The sequence below is a fragment of the Hermetia illucens genome, chromosome 3 (assembly GCF_905115235.1).
Source record: "Hermetia illucens chromosome 3, iHerIll2.2.curated.20191125, whole genome shotgun sequence".
Classification (NCBI taxonomy): domain Eukaryota; kingdom Metazoa; phylum Arthropoda; class Insecta; order Diptera; family Stratiomyidae; genus Hermetia; species Hermetia illucens.
This window is the reverse complement of record NC_051851.1, coordinates 41,400,744-41,418,084: the sequence shown is the minus strand read 5'-3', so window position 1 is coordinate 41,418,084 and position 17,341 is coordinate 41,400,744. Positions and strand designations below refer to the sequence as shown.

Below are 17,341 nucleotides of genomic sequence, written 5' to 3'. Positions count from 1 at the left end.
GGAGAGAGATCCCCTGTGTTTAAATAGAACTACTGACGAATCCCAAACCACCTTCCGCAAGAAAAAAGTGTGATGGGCGTCGTTCACAACTCCGTTGCAAAACACACAATCCGGAGATGGTGCCTTTCCAATCTTGTGCAGGTAAGACTGAAAACATCCTTGCCCACTTACAAATTGAGTAAGGAAATAGTCAGTCTCACCATGCTTCCGATTCAATCATGCACCTAAGTTGCCAATGAGCCACCCAGTCCATCTCCCTCTAATTTCATTTTGCCAAAAGGGAGTTGCCACTTTTCTGGGGTACATTGTCGTTCTTCACAAGCTACCACCTCCCTTTGGTCTTCCCCCTTGCGCTTGTATATGGCTTGACGCTCCTTAGCAAGATGAGAAACGAGGATCACTCCCGTGATCATCACCTCGGCCGGTTCAGAGACAGTGCGGTGCGCAGTCGTCACCTGCAAAGCTCCCGGTCTCTGTACTTGCTCGAGACGCTTGCTAAGAACGTCAGCTCACACCTCTGCACCGTAGAGCAGAGCAGACTGCGATGTGTTCAACGCAGCCGCCTGTTAGACGTGGGACCCCCAGTGTTTTCCATTTCCCACCGTATAACACGATTGCCAACCGTGAGATTAGCCCTGATTCTAAAATTAACAGACAGATGGATCGCCCTATAGTAAATCTATTAACTATAATATGTCATCCAAACCAATAACCGACGGAAACCTTATTATGTTCCCTACTTCCAAGTGTTTAAGCGTCACATCCGGTATTAAGTACTCTCGCAAAAACCTCAACTTACTTTGGATAATAGGCGGACGCTGCTCCAAAATATGTGCGGAGGTTTTGTCACTCGTCTCACAGAATCTGCACTCTCCACACCTGGTAAATTCGCCTGTTTCTTCAGCCATGAATACATATCTGACTCCACAAAAGAACTCAAATCAGTGTCAGCGACATCCCTGTTCTTTTCTTGCCAGCTCATCCACTGCCTCATTGCCTTTTAACCCACTACGGTCTAGAACCTCGAGTATCTAGATCTTATTAAGCGAGCCAATCGTGTCCAGGCTTTTACAGCGTACCCATCATCATCATCACATCATCATCAACAGCGTAACAACCTGTATCAGGTCTAGGCCTATCTTAATAAGGAACTTCAGACACCCCAGATTTGCGCTGAGGTCCACCCAGCAGTTGGCGCCATCCCTCTACCTGTGGAGCAAGGTCCGCGTCATTTTCTTTTTCTGTCGTAGATATTGCCCTAATAGAAATTCCGAGTTGGATCATCTTCATCAATACGGATTAAACGATTCGCCTACCGCAGACTATTCCGGATTTTGTTCATAGCCAGACTCTCATGGTATCGCTCATAGATTTCGTCACTATATACTACGGAATTCCCACCCTCTTGTAGGGAGCCAAAAATTCTTCGGTTCGGATTGTTCTCTCGAACGCACCCAAGAGTTCGCAATTTTCTTGATAAGAGCCCAAGTCTTCGAGGAATACACGAGGCCTAACTAAGAGCTTTGACCCTATAATGAGATGTTTCGAGCAAAACAGCTTTTGTAAGCTGAAATAGGCTTTGTAGACTGCCAATAACCGTGCGCGAATTTCATCATCATAGCTGTTATCGGTTATAATTTTCATCCCAGATAGGATAAATTATCAACCGGCTTAAAATTGTAGTCTCCTCTCTTTATTGTTTTTATTTAACCAATGCTATTTTATGTTTTCAGTGCTGAAGTTGCCACCATATATTTCCTCTTACCTCCGTTGATCTGCAGCCCAAAATCATCGTCTGCTCGATCTGCAAGGTAGATTGCACATCTCGGGTGGCTCTTCCTATAATCTCAATACCGTCAGCATAGGCCAGTAGTTGGGTGTACTTAAAGAGAATGCTTCCTCTCGCATTGACCTCTGCATCACGGACCACTTCTTGCAGGGCCAGGTTAAAAAGGGTGCAGGATAGGGCATATTCTTGTCTTACAATGTTGTTGATGTCGAATGGTCTCTAGAGCGATCCTGCTGCTTTTATCCAGCCTTGCACATTAGTTATGGTTAACCTAGCCAGTCTTATCAATTCTCTCATCTCCGTGTACAGTCGATGAGAGACGGTACAACTAATGGCCATATTCCAACAGTTTTCCATCGCTTGACCCAGAGAGAAAATCTGATCTGTTGCTCATTTACCTGGAGTCAAACCTCTTGGAGATGGCTACCTGACCAAACAAGATGGCGGAGAATATTTTATAAATGCTACTCTACGTCTCATTGTATGCGACAGATAATGCCTCGCTGCCAATCGTCAAGCATTCATTCACCATCCTACATCTTGAGCATAAGTTGATGAACCCCTTGGTGTAGTTGGTGGCCTCCGTATATAACCAGTTCGGCTGTAATTCCATGGGCTCCTGGCGACTTATGATTTTTAACCCGATGACTTGCACGGGCTGTTTCTTGCATGCTTGATGGTGGCATCTGCAGTTTACGTCACCTCCAACTCGCCGAAATTCTAGTTGTGGAGCAGTTCATCAAAATACTCAACCCATCTCTCCAATATGTCGGAAATCAGTTTTCCCTTTTTCTCTCGGCAGAATGAGCATCGAGATGTATAATGCTTCATGCTGGTGACTTGTTGCTGTATGGAGCCTAGGCTCCAAAATACCCTCCGTTCCGATATCTGTACAAATAAAGTTAAGGATAGTGTATTGCCATAACTTTTAGTTATTGGCTATAGAACCCCTTAATTGCAGCAATATAGGCTATAAAATATATGGTCTTACCAAGTTTGGTGAAAATCGCACTATTACTAACAAATAAGAGGTCAAAATGGCCCCTCCGGGGAAATTCTAAGATTTTGAATATTATATGCCAAATATAATATCTGTGTTTACATTACATGCTAGGGACAAATGTTCACTCAAATGTTTTTATATAAAAAATACACAAAACCTTTCATATCTGGCTTCCCGACTTGTTTGCTGCTATGAACCCTCAGAGCAACAGCAGCTTTCCAACCTATGTTTTCAGCGTCTAAAGTAGTTTTTGATCTAGGGTAATTCCCGAATATTTGACCCCTGTTATTCGTCCCATGTGATCCGATAGCTCTTAGGTGAGCGAGCTTACGCTTTCTAGTGAATGGGACTATTTACACCAATCTACCTAATGTTCTTGTCACATAGAATATATTCATAATTGCCCCTACAAATTAAAACAATGTTTTCAGCGTCAACTTAGAAACCCTTTTTAAGTTCGGTTCTTACATCTTTTTCATACGCTAGTATAGTAAATGATTGAGAAGTTTGGTACAAAATGATCGTTTGCGAGATTACAGACGAGTGAAATTAGATTCTCAATAAATAATTACTTCGCTGCTAAATATAAAGATATACGACCACACATACGTTGACATGATGGAGTACCAAGGAATAACACGGTACCAATAATGACGAATATTATCATCTTTGATGGACCCCCTTCTAGTTTTCAGCTTACTTGTTCACTGAACGAACAGTACCGTAGACATAAGTTACTGATCAATACCAGAAAGCTTGGTGCAAATGTTGTTAAGTAAAACTAAAACTCTTAGATTACAGTAAATTTGCACAAAGGTGACAAATTTGACCCATTATAATTTTGTTTGTAATAGCGCGATTTACATCAAACTTTGCAAAATCATGTTCTCTATTAAAACCTACATTACAGCAATTTTATGATTTGATGATGAACCCAAGCGGATTAGTTTAGAAAAAAATCAAGCACTGTTAACCTTATTTGAGATATCGGTATGGTGATTATTTTGAAGCTTAGACGGTATACATACGCTATTATTTTCAGTTTTTTCAGTTTGGTAGCTTCTAAAAATGGGTCCGTGAAAGAAATGAAAATTTTGTGCCAATAGGTGGCTGGTTTGACGATGAATGTAAGCTAGCAATGGAGCGGAAGAATGCCGCATACCGAGTAATGTTGCATTCTCAAAGAACGCGGGCACGCGCAGAGACTTATCACGAACTCCGTCGAGCAGAGAAGCGACTCCACAGACAGAAAAAGGAAGCCTGGGGGAACCAAGAAGTCTGTGAATTAGAAAAGTACAGGCAGCAACCGCACCAGGCGCGGAAGTTTTACCAACAAGTCAGCAGGATGAAGCCTTGTACACCTCGATGCTCATCCTGCCGAGACAAAGAGGGAAATCTGATTTCCGACAGAATGGGCATATTAGAGCGATGGGTTGAGTACTTTGATGAGCTACTGAACAACCAGAACATCGGCGAGTTGGAGGTCCCGCCAACTGAAGACGACGGACAAATACTGCCACCACCAAGTTTAGGAGACACAGTCCCTGCAATTCATCGGCTAAAAAATCATAAGTCGCCAGGAGCTGATGGAATTACCGCCGAATTGGTTAAATATAGAGGCGACCAGTTACACCAAGTGGTTCATTAACTTGTGCTCAAGGTATGGGACAGCGAATCAATGCCAGGCGATTGGCAACGAGGTATTATCTGTCTCATACATAAAAAGGGAGATATCACACAGTGCAGCAATTATAGAGATATCACGTTGCTGAGTACCATCTATAAGATATTCTCCACTATCTTGCTGGGCCGGATAGCCCAATACGCCCAGAACATCATTGGCCAATACCAAAGAGGCTTCACTCCAGGCAAATCAGCAACAGATCAGATTTTCTCTCTGCGACAAACGATAGAAAAACTTTTGGAATATGGACAACACTTGCACCATCTGTTCATCGACTTTAAAGCCGCCTATGATAGCATAGCCAGGGTAAAACTGTACACGGCCATGGGAGAATTCGGTATCCCGACGAAATTAATAAGACTGACTAGGCTGACCCTGACCAATGTGCGAGGCCAGATAAAAGCAGCAGGATCACTCTCAAGACCATTCGACATCAACAACGGTCTACGACAAGGGGATGCGCTATCATACGTCCTCTTTAACCTGGCCCTCGAGAAAGTGATCCGTGATGCTGAGGTAAATGCAAGAGGTACGATCCTCTTCAAGTCCACCCCACTACTGGCCTATGCTGACGATATCGACATCATGCGAAGAACCACCCGAGACGTACAAACTGCCTTCATCCAGATCGAGCAGGCGACAGTTGGCGCGAGATCTTGGGCTGCACATCAATGAAGACAAGACAAAATATATGGTGGCAACGTCAGCACCGCAGACGAATCAACCAACAACATCAAACCGTACTGGTCAAACACGAAGAAGAATACGGATAGGAGAATACAACTTTGAGACCGTTGATAATTTCTCCTATCTAGCGTCGAAAATCACAACCGATAACAGCTACAATGTTGAAATCTGCGCACGGTTGTTGTCAGCCAACAGAGCCTATTTCAGCTTACAAAGACTGTTCCGCTCGAAACGTCTCACCATAGGGTCAAAGCTCTTACTGTACAAGACAATGATCTTGCCAGTCCTCATGTATTCCTCGGAAACTTGGGTTCTTAGCAAGAAAAATTGCGAACTCTTGGCCGCGTTCAAGAGAAGAATCCTCCGAAGAATTTTTGGCCCCCTACATGAGGATGGACGATTCCGTAGCCTACACAATGACGAAATCTATGAGCGATACCATGATCGTCCGGTTGTGGATAAAATCCGGCTCAATAGGTTACGGTGGGCGGGTCACTTAATCCGTATGGATGAGGATGATCCAGCCCGGAAAGTCTATAAGGGCAATATCTATGGTAGGAAAAGAAGACGAGGCAGACCCTGCCTAAGATGGAGCAATGGCGTAGGTCAGGACGCCAGACAGCTTTTAGGGATATCGAAATGTTGGACCTCGGCGCAAAACCGGGATGTCTGGAGTTCCTTATTAAGGCAGGCCTAGACCGGATACCGGTTGTTGCGCCGTTGATGATGATGAGGTGTAGTCGTTTCTCAGAAAAGTATATGTGGCAACCAAGCAGATAGACAGACAGTAAGACAAACAATAAACCGATTTGGAAATGGCGAGTACTCTTAGGACTGAGATGAACTCTTGGCCGCGTTCAAGAGAAGAATCCTCCGAAGAATTTTTGGCCCCCTACATGAGGATGGACGATTCCGTAGCCTACACAATGACGAAATCTATGAGCGATACCATGACCGTCCGGTTGTGGATAAAATCCGGCTCAATAGGTTACGGTGGGCGGGTCACTTAATCCGTATGGATGAGGATGATCCAGCCGGGAAAGTCTATAAGGGCAATATCTATGGTAGGAAAAGAAGACGAGGCAGACCCTGCCTAAGATGGAGCGATGGCGTAGGTCAGGACGCCAGACAGCTTTTAGGGATATCGAAATGTTGGACCTCGGCGCAAAACCGGGATGTCTGGAGTTCCTTATTAAGGTAGGCCTAGACCGGATACAATGGCGAGTACTCTTAGGACTGAGATGATGGACCAACTGAAAAGCCTTTAAGTTTTTCTTTTGGTGTTAAAGCGGCTTCTTTTAATGAAGAATAGATATTTTTCGAATCTATATGTCAATATGCTTGCTGGATAATACTAATTTTCAATACTAACACTAGGCTATCTATCACAGTACTGACCAAAATGAAGAGCATACACCAATTCGAATTAATCATTACAAAGCATCTTAAAAAGCTCCATATGGTTTATACGATTTACGATTTTTGGTTAGTTCTTAACAAAACTGACTTATGAAATTGACTTCGTAAATGGAAAATTTCACTTCTATGTAGATAATAGCTTCAGGGTGACTTACTTCTTTTCAAAATAAGTCCTCGCTCTAAAACTTGCATATTATTTAAATAATTCTCTAGATATGACCTAGACAGAAGTTTCTTACAAAAACTAGGATCAGCTTTGGCCCATTTATTCTTTTGCACTGCTTCCAACTAATTTCGGCTACTTATTATGTAACTTTTCGGTTGATTTTCTAAAGAATTCCAAAAGTTCTGGGCAACATTAATGTCAGGTAATTGTGGTGGATCTAGGACATGTAAGAAATTGCATTATAACCAGAAACGCGCACATTTCGCAAATTTCGAGGCTGAATGAAATTATGAAGAACCCTTTTCTTTTTAGCAAAAATTTACGTTAATATGCAAATACCATATTTCAATTATTTCTTCCTGGTTCATGTCAGTTTAAGTTCTTCAATAAAATCAAAAGAACCTTCTAGTTTTCTAACTGCATCTTGCTTGCTTTGATTTTGAGTACTGGTCTGGTGACAATACAAAACCATCAGAATTAGAACTGGTAATCAATGCATATCAGCCTTCCCCCTTTTGCAAAGTTGTGAAGTACTTCGCGGAGTGAAACAAAAGGTTCGAAAGAAAGTATATTTCCTTCCAAATTTTAGACAGTATTTCGGAATTATACTTATCAGACACTTTATTTTACCGACTGGGAGCATCAGTGGCCGCTCAATTCTAGGCTAGTCGCCATTACATACTTCAGATTTAGGGGGTTCCGTGCTATTAAGCGATCAGCCCAAATTAGAATGAGTTTCTCGAAAGCAGCTTGGCTGTGAGAGGTAAGGGTGACATCGAGTATACGAAGCAGCATTAGATATCAGGAGTAAGATATTCAGCCCTCTTGGTGAAAACGAAGAAAAGTGCCGGAAAAGCCCCTCGCTTTGTGAGCATCGTCAGAGACGCAGAGCAGTTCTAATGTACCAGCTAAACTTCAAATTTTAATGTTTGAATTATCCAAGCAGTGGCCGTTGTCACTGGACATAACAGAAGAGCGCATCATCAAACATTTTCTCCAAACGGATGAAAGCGATATAGAGTGTAGTGTAATATTTCACGTCAAGTTTCTGTATGAACTCGTAGATCCTTCATCTTGATCTGGTGTAAAGTTAAACTTCCCGTAATGTACCCTCGCCATTTGTTCCGCCAAGAAATCCTTGCACACAATGTTTCATAATGCGAACACACTACGTAAGCCAGTGTACTACACATAGAGGCAACGTGCTCAGAGACAGCACACAGAGACAACGTACTCTGCCAAATAATTGTCGACATTTATGCCGAGATAGTTAGGAATATTCATCGTCCCTAGAACCTGGTTTAAAGACATGAACCAAGAAGGGTTGAAAAAAAACGCTGCATAAAAACAATACCACAAAGAACCCATAACACACAAAACATAACACAAGGACCCACTTCAAAGGAGAAGGAACATCTAAGAAATCAACCCCATTTACTCCTTGGTAAGATATTCCGCGTCAATTACACATATATACCATCATTCGCGATTACCTGAAAGTGCTTCCGTTTCCCCGACTTGATGGGATGCTAGGACTCTTTTCTATTCAAGTGCCCCCGGAATGTCCCATCCGTCGGCCATCTTGGCAGAGTGGATTCCGCTGCATGGCATATCAATTAATGCAATTGCCGCCCCTCCTTAATATGTGACCTATACACTGCCACTACTGTCTTCCGATCACAATGCATACGGATGCCATACCTGTGCGCCGACAAGTTCTTCGTTTGGAATAGTATGAGGCCAGCGTATTTTGATTATACGGCAGAGACAAGTATTGACGAAAGCTTGGAGCTTTCGAGTAACAATGGGAGTCACTTTCAACGTGCTACATATAACCACACACCAAAAACAATTGCACAGAATAGTCTCCACTTAACATTGATGTTAAGATAACTCCATTTCTAGATTTTAGACGAAGAAGCGAAAGCGGATCGAACGCTGTTTATGCGTCGGACAACATCCAGTTTGGCGCGAAAGTCAGCAGAAACCACGCTTCCTAGATATGCAAATTGATCCACGCCTTCCAATTTTACTTGTTTCTCTTTCTAAATCCAGAGCCGTTAAGCCCAAGTCGATGACCCGATGAGAGAGGAAATAGATGTCATCGTCGTACTCGAGGGGTTTGAGGGAAGATGTTATAGTCCATGGAACTCCTGCGCGTCCTCGGGACAAAACAGCATGAAGTCACGTCACTGATGACAAGAAGAAATAACATTGGTCACAATATACAACCCTGGGGAACTCTTCTTTGGTTTCCAAAATCTTCTGAGATTTTACCTCGGTGCAGCATGTAAGATTTTACGCACTTATGTGTCGCTCCTGCGTAGGGCATTCTAGATGTACTCCTTTTTCGCACCATCGAAAGCCTCCTCAAAATCAATAAAGAGCAGGTGAAGCGAAAATCCCGCGCACTGTTCCAAAATGATCCGTAGGGTGTTGATGTGCTCAATGCAAGAGGATACGGAGCGGAAACCAGCCTCCTCTCTGTCGATCAAACTTTCGAGATGCCCTTTGATACATTCCGGCATTATTTTATCTATCATCTTTGCGTCGGCATAGAGCACGTAGATATCCCTTCAATTGTCACGCTCAGAATGGGTACCTTTTTTGAAATCTTTACTCTGAGGAAGATCTCGAACTTCCAATATTTCCATACGAATGGGAGCAGCAGATCTGCAGTAACTGCCGGTTCAGCGATAAAAACATCTGTGGGCGGACCGTTAAGTCCAGCGGATTTACTCCGTTTGAGTGCATTAATGGCTGAAATGATTTCTCTTCTGCATGGAGAAATATTTTGTATCCGCATATTACGTTGACTAGCCATTTTATCTACAAGAGGTGAACCTCACCGCATGTGATACGTTTAAGAACTCCAGGCAAGCTATTTGCTGGAACAATGTGCCACCAATGAGGAGGGAATGGAAGTGGTTTGAAGGTGCTATAAATGTTGAGGCCTTTCTCAAGAAATACAGTGTCCGAATATCAAGGAGCATTTCAGCGGAAAAAATTCTGTGCTTCGCCAGCGACACCTGGATGATAAATCAGGCCAGAGAGAAAGCAATCAATACCTTCGAGTTTGCAGTCGACGAACCTCCTATCCAAACTAGCCATATTTGGAAAGTTTCGGAATAGTTAAAAGAACTCTTTTGGAAATACGAGTTACGCACTGCTCGTAGAGTTGGTGAGACCCACGACCAATATTAAACTCCAACTCTAGAGAAAATGAAGAAGGATCATCCAACATGATAGAAGCAAGCATAAGGCGGAAAAATGTCAAATCCACAACCAAGCCAGAGTGCCCTTTTTGTTGAGTATTTCTTTCACTACCAATCCAAAAGCACTTAAAGCCCATGGTTTATGTCGCTGGCATTAGGTTGGAATTAGCCCTCTTCCGTTGAAGACAAGGGTGTCAAAAATGTCCTCAAATTGTGACGAAGTGAGAGAAGTGGAACAACTAGGCATATATACTCCGCAAATTTTCGCTTATACAATCTTCCATGATTTGCACCTCCATAACAGTACTCAATCAGTCGAAACTGTGACCCATTGATTGCTATCAAGGTTTCTATAGGTTTTACTCTGGATTAGTAGTGGTCACTAAACACTAAACGAACCTACAATGATTAGGATTTATTAGAATTCATATTCAAATTTTTCCTTCCCCTTCCTTCTTCCATTTACTGGATCTTTTCAACTCGAACTTGAAATTACCTTTCTGGATTTTCAAATTTTACCGATATTCCCACGTAGATCTTTTTATTAGGGATCAGTATCAGCATTTTTCATTATGTCCGCTGCGAATGCATACCTTTGCTGATATTTGACTGTTATATTCGTCCACGTAAGCATATTAGATAAAAAAGTCAAAATAACGATATAATTTTAATTTCAGTTAATTAAATTTAAAAGTTCCACTTGACTTGAGGATTTCTATTATACATATCTTTCTATCTTTAATTTCAGGTGCCGTGAAACCATCATGTCACGTACAATCAAACGTCTGCGCAAGTTCACCTTGCATGAATGGAGGCACTTGTTCAGAAGGATGGAACCGACCGATCTGTGATTGCTCAGCTACACTCTATACTGGACCAACGTGTGGGCGGGATTCGGCGACCCTAGCTTTCAACGGAAGTCAACATATGACGATTTGGTTAGCAAACGGACAAGGCACCAAAACTCAAACAGAAGAACTCGTCCTGCGATTCAAAACAGGACGACCTGTAGGACTTCTTCTGCTGACTAGCGCGGAATCTACATCACCAAACCGGTTAGAAATTGCTTTGGTAGCTGGCAGAATTCGCGCTAGTGTACGATTGGGAGAAAGGTCACAGGTATTAAAATGCTTTTTGTAGGTTGTATCTATACTTACTTCTTACACCTTATTCAAGTATAGGGTTTCCCAATAAGAATGATTGATGGATTTAAAATTGAAAAAAAAACATTAATTTTAGTATTGCTTCTGATTTGGCTGGTTGAACCTTTCGCTATAATTTAAGATAAATTAAATTCTTTGCTCTTGAAGACAGATCGCAGGTTTCCTGCCAATAAATCAAGAGTCAGATAAATAGATAATAATATATTTACTTACTTAAAAATATATTTACTACTGGCAATCACTAGTAGCAAATTTATCCTTCTCTTCATTAGTACTAGCGGAAAATACCCATGGCTACTCCTGAAATATCAGTTAGTGAACCGAGCCGCAGAAAGAAATTCCAGGCTCGGAAAGGAAAATTGCGCGGGCCCACCTATCATTTCTTTATTTCAGGAAAGTTCCCATTCCGTGCTCCTAGGAAAACTTCGGGCTCGGAGGGAGTTAGCTCTTTCCTGTCTTCTTCGTCAGGTTTACTTCCACAAGGAGAACCTAATGCAATTTTATTCTTAAAATAAAAAACCAAGGCTATATTCTAGACAAAAAGATGTGCAGGCGGAAAAATAAAATCATTCACTATATATAGAAAAAATAAATCGGTACTCAGTCACGTTCCCAGGACAAAATTCGATTAACCCCTCGAAAAACGAGAGCTGAAAATCGAAAAGATTGTTTGAAAGTAGACCCATCGGGAGGAATCGGGAACACAATGATCAACAAAATTAAATTGAATGCTCAATTTCATAGTTTTCACCTCGGGAACGAACGTTCTCTCTCTAATCCCGCAAGAGGACAAGGACACTTGGCGAAATAGTTTCATCTGTTTGAGGGGTTGGCTTTGGACTCTGTCAATCATTTTGAAAGTACAACAGCACGGGTCCTTGTTGGAAGACATTTCAAAGACCCCAATGGAAAGATTTTCCAACCGAATCTCATAACAGGCAAACACTACCTGAACCTTCGTAATGTTTCGAGATTTTCAAAAACTGATTACAAGAAAATTGTTTCTGACCTAGAATTTTGCATCACAACTGTCAGTGGGTCAAGATATCCAACGGCCATCGCTATACTGTCTTTCGTGGAAACTATTCCCTGCATTCCGTCGTATGCAATGTATATGGAACATTAGGATGGTTAAGGTCATCAGAATTGTACAAGTTTTACATAAGATTCGGATTCGGAGGGGAGCCCACATAATTTTCATTCTGGTCTGAAGTTTCTCTCTATGACCCAGCATAAAATCCTAAAGTGGAATAAATGTGAAGTTAGTAAAATATGACGTCGCGAAGAGAGATCTCGGCCTTTTAATCAATCATGGCGAGAAACTCTGTAGTGGAAAGCTAATTGCTAATATAAATAATACCCCATGGAGACTAAGTTATCGGAACGATTATTGCGTTCCGGTCACCCTGTTCAGTGGACCTTGAAGTATCAGACACTATAATAATAATAGTGTCAGGGGAAGTTTCAATGCTGCCTGAAAGATCTGCAGAGCCCCTTCAACCGTTATAGGTATACTATTAACTATAGCATGTCGTTCAAGTCTATAATCAGCAGTCATTTTAATTTCCACCCTTCTTCCAGATATTGTAGCTCTAAAGTATTCTCCCAGGTGTCTTAACTTATTTTGCACAATTTCCACACAATGCCCCAGAACATCTATGGAGGTTTCGGTTCTCTTCTCGCAGAATCTCCAGACAGTATCTTCAAATATCCCTAGCTTTCACAGGTGATAATTTAGCCTGCAATAACTAATGAGTGTTCTTACTATGATCTTAAAGCTCTTCTCGGTAAGGTTTGAACAATCTTCCGAGGGAGTAGGTTCGACTGTCAAGCTCCAGGTTAGTTCGCCCAATGTAGTTCCCTCAGCAGTTCTTCTCCATCCTTCAGTACCATAGCCATGAACCCCTTTTCGATTCAACAAAACGGTTTTGGTCTCAATTGCGGAGTACCAGCTCCTTCTCCGGCGAGCTCATCCACAACCTCAGTGCCTTCTGACCCAATACGGCCTTGAATCAATAGTATCCAGGCCTAACTGGGCGAAACGAGCTTATTCAGTACGTTAAGGTAAGTATTCCAACACCAGTTTAGAGTTTACCTGGCTAGACCTAACTTTCTAAATATCCGCTTAGCTAGCTTTACCTCCTACAGTTCCTTTGTAGGTGGACGAAAAATACTAGTGTGCTTACCAGTTCCGAGGACCATGGTGACCGTGATTCGTTTCTAGTTCCAGTTCGCTGTTGATATCACTGCCACCTGTAGATGAGTCATGTTGTTGTTCAGGAGCCTTATACCCATTGTTGCTCAGGAGCCTCATACCCATTGTTGTTCAGGAGCCTTATACCCATTGGTGTCTCTGTTTTCCCAAATCTTATGATGGGCGTTGGTATTACAGCCAGGGAGAAGGAACCACGTCCTTCTCTCGTAGAACTCGCAATTATTGCAAATGCAATGGCCATTGGCTCCATTTGTTCCAGAGTGAGTATTTATTCCAAAACTAATTTTTGGCAGTACAGTTATTCGAATGCTCTTCACTAACATAGCTAACGATAAGCGTCCGGGCTCTTACCTTCGTCTTGTAGACTTTCCAGCCCTTTCTATAGACCTTTTAGACAGAGTAAACTGCATTTAGCGCCTGCATCACCGAGGCGTGTCTCAATAAGTGCTTTTGCCGGTTCCCACCTCCTGATCAAGGACCTTGATTGGTTACGTTGTTCGCAATATGCCAATGTTGAGCTTGGCTGGAATGATCGACTTCCTAATTTCTCAATTTTTTGGTGTAGCAACCTAGTTCTCAATATTGCGAAGCTGTGCCTCCGCCTAGTGAACCAGTTTTTGTGCAGTAAGACGTCCCGGTTGTATATATTTTTTTAAGTTTTTAGCTTGTGTAATCATTTGGTTCCCAAGAGTATGAAGGTTAGGAAATCTGCCCTGTTATTCCCCCGTAGCATTGTAAGGTCAAGCTTAATCACTGAAGCGACCAAATATCAGTTACCCCTGACTTCAAACTATACATTAGGCACGGTTCCCATAACAATCTGGAATGGTATAGATCCGTAGCCTTTTGTTGATAATTGCAAGTACACCTCGTATAGGATGTGGCTATCACCACCCACGAACGGTCTTGGTACACGATAGGTTTGGCTCCTGAAGAGCCAAACAAGGATTGGTTGGCTCCAGGAGAGCTTTAAGGCATTGAATCTGCTTCCCTTACTGAGTGCACGCGTTGTATTAAATTTTTTTTTTAAACTGCAAGATCGGAGTAAGCAAATTAAAACTCCTATCAACTCAGGACTCAAAAGGAGCCACAAAGAATCTAGTGCTTCCTTTTTGTGTTGGATCAATTGCCATGGAAGGAAATGTCATTTGCTAGAAATTTTGTAAAGATTCGTATGGACGGATTAATCTAAGTTTTCTAATAAACATCCAAATATTTTCAATTATAAAACACCCTCCCTTGACATCATTCTGAAAAAATTTTGCAAACTTTCAAACCTCAACGACGAAGTCAGATTCTAAGGCATTTCACAAAAGTTACAAAGAATTTGATAGATAATTCTACATAAAATGCAAAAAAAAATCTGCTGGAGTTGAAAAGGTAGACGACACAACACCAAGACTTGGAAGAGATAATCCATCGCCAGGGCAAGAATTATTCGGAAACCTGTTCTCCGGAAAACTTCGGCCCCGGAGGACTCACTCCGTTTTTTTCATGCCGGGATCCATTTAGAAGAAACTTAACGATTGTGAGATCTCCCCCAAAATCCAAGGCGAAAAGGACCTGAGCCAAAGGAACACCGCCAGAAAATGTGCGGAAAAAAGAATGGAGGCTTTGGAACAGAAGCCCGATTTGGAACAGTCATCCTTGATTTTGCTTACAGCGAAAATTGTTGAGTTGTCGGAAATCATTAAAGATAAACACAATGTGCACCAAACAATCAAGCATATGGTGAAACCCATCAGGGTTCGATATAACAAATCGCGAGAAAATGAGAATAATTTCAAGAAGAACTCTAAAATTACCCCTTCGACGGTGACGTTGTCAACCAAGATGATACCCAACCATATACTCGCGGATGGTTAGAGGAAAAAGAGGGTTCGGGAAAAGAAAGACGAACATCCAAGGAATCAGCAGGTTACCAAAAAACAAAAAGGCATAACACCCGCTTTCTGCCTAAAACACCCAAGGAACCGATACCTCAAAAAGTACACTTCGGTTGGACTAAGATTGGGCTCAAGCAGACAAAAAAGAAGAAGGAGAGAATGAGGAAAGGGAAAGCAGAGAAGTGAAAAGCATAAGATCGCTATTCAGTGCAAGGACCTACATGAGGTCAGTTCTAAGGCAGAAATCTGTACTGCCTTAGCGAAGCAGTTCAAGCCGCACAACTTGCCGGAGGCATCCATTGTAAGCTTTAGAAAGGCGTATGGAGGTACACAGACGGCGAACATCTGGCTTGCAGCAGAAGCAACGCACAAACTGCTGGATGTCGGGAAGCTCCGTATTGAACGGGTAGTCTGTCAGCTTAGAGAGCAAATCTCATTGAAGAGAGGCTTCACGTGTCACTTGTACGGACATCTAGCGAGAGAATACACACGTTGTGGTGAAACAAGTCACATTGCTCGGGATTGTGTGATGGAAAGGAGATCCTGGACATCGGACATATTGCCGAAAGCCACAAGAGTCCCGAGTTCAAAAACGCGCTAAATGCACTGAGAAATTGAGGTTGATTCAATTCAACCTCAATCCCTGTAGGGTCGCGCAAGTCCTGTTCTCGCAGACCACCGACGAAACACAGGTCTAAGTGGCTACAATAAACGAAGACTATAGAAACCCTAACAATAATGTATGGGTAGCCAATCAAAGAGGTAGGGCGACCAAGGTATACAGAAATATATGAGGCAGTCCACAAGTGGGTTCGTATGGCTAAAAATAGACGGCATATACGTCTACAGCTCCTATGCTCCTCCACTCACCCTTGACGTTGGCTGAATTCGAGGACAGATTCGTTTTGGATAGGAAATGTCAAACATTAATAATAACATTACCTGCCAAAATCCCATCATCTATCCCTATTGGGAGACACTATTTTATTTATTCAAATACTATAAATAGTTTCCACAAGATGAATTTCATAACATCATCCGAAGTTTATTTTATTCTTGTTTTATATAAAAGGACACGGCTGAAGGTTTTTCTTCTAGTTGATTTGACTTTGACTTTTAGCTTCTCGGATTTTTAAATACAAATTATTAGATTGCACTCTAACCCAAATTCTCATTTCAGAATCTCCTAGTTGGTCTGGCCGATAACCGTGTTTTCAACGACAATAACTGGCATACAATACGTTTTTCTCGTCGTGCATCGAATTTGCGTCTTCAAGTCGACGGGGTCGCCCCCGTCAGGGGTATGTTACGTATGTATCACCAGCACTTACTTGCCCTAATACGTGTCGTGACGTGTCGTTTAACTAATCAAAGAAAAATTTTATGAGTAAACAGAAAAGAATCGAATCGGATTAAAATCTTATTGCAAAAAGATTGCCGAAATAAAATAAAAAGAAAACAAATATTTAACATTCCCAAGAAAAGAAAGCAAAGTATAAATAAAATACAGTCAGAAAGTTGACCTAACAAAGCTTCTAGAGATACTTCTGATTCTCAATATCTTTGCTTTTGATAATTGAACATTAAGCATAGTAAAATTACATAGCTATGTAATTTTTTCTCTATTTCTCTATGTATATGTCCGTGTAAAAAATTATATCTAATTGTTTGAGCGACCTGTTCTTTTATATTTTTCATTCTTTTTCTGATCATTATCATTAGTACGGTATCAAATTGAGAGCTGAGTTTTATTTCGGTTTTGTAAAATTTCCGAAATTTTAGTGTCGTGATTTTCATTGATTTTCAAAGTTGATTTATTTGGTATTGATGCTACATAGTTATACATATTTCAACTGCTATCCAGTACAAGACACGAGGACGGAGATAATCTCATACTGATCTCCCGTTCCTGATATACACAGAAACTGTAAACGTAACAACATAGTTCCAAGTCCAACTTTCATAACCCAAAAACACTATCAATGAGTTATATTTCAAATGTCCTGTAGTTTCACGTTGCATTATGGTGCGTAATCCCTATGACAAATCAATTGTCACGTTGGTTTATTATATTGATGAAGGCTAGATTTCACATCTAGGATCAATGTTCACAC

At 41.6% G+C, this 17,341-nt stretch overlaps 1 protein-coding gene across 4 annotated transcripts in view; it reads left to right on the top strand.

Annotated features, from left to right (window-relative positions):
• The window catches only part of LOC119650608 (neurexin-1), a 371,754-nt gene that overhangs the window by 292,781 nt on the left and 61,632 nt on the right, over window positions 1-17,341 (top strand). For 3 of the 4 annotated variants that reach the window (XM_038053478.1, XM_038053477.1, XM_038053475.1), the window contains 2 exons: window positions 10,712-11,082; window positions 16,408-16,537. In XM_038053478.1, coding sequence (XP_037909406.1) covers window positions 10,712-11,082; window positions 16,408-16,537 — 501 coding nt within the window. The remainder of the gene's footprint in view (window positions 1-10,711; window positions 11,083-16,407; window positions 16,538-17,341) is intronic. The other variant, XM_038053476.1, reaches the window with a different exon arrangement.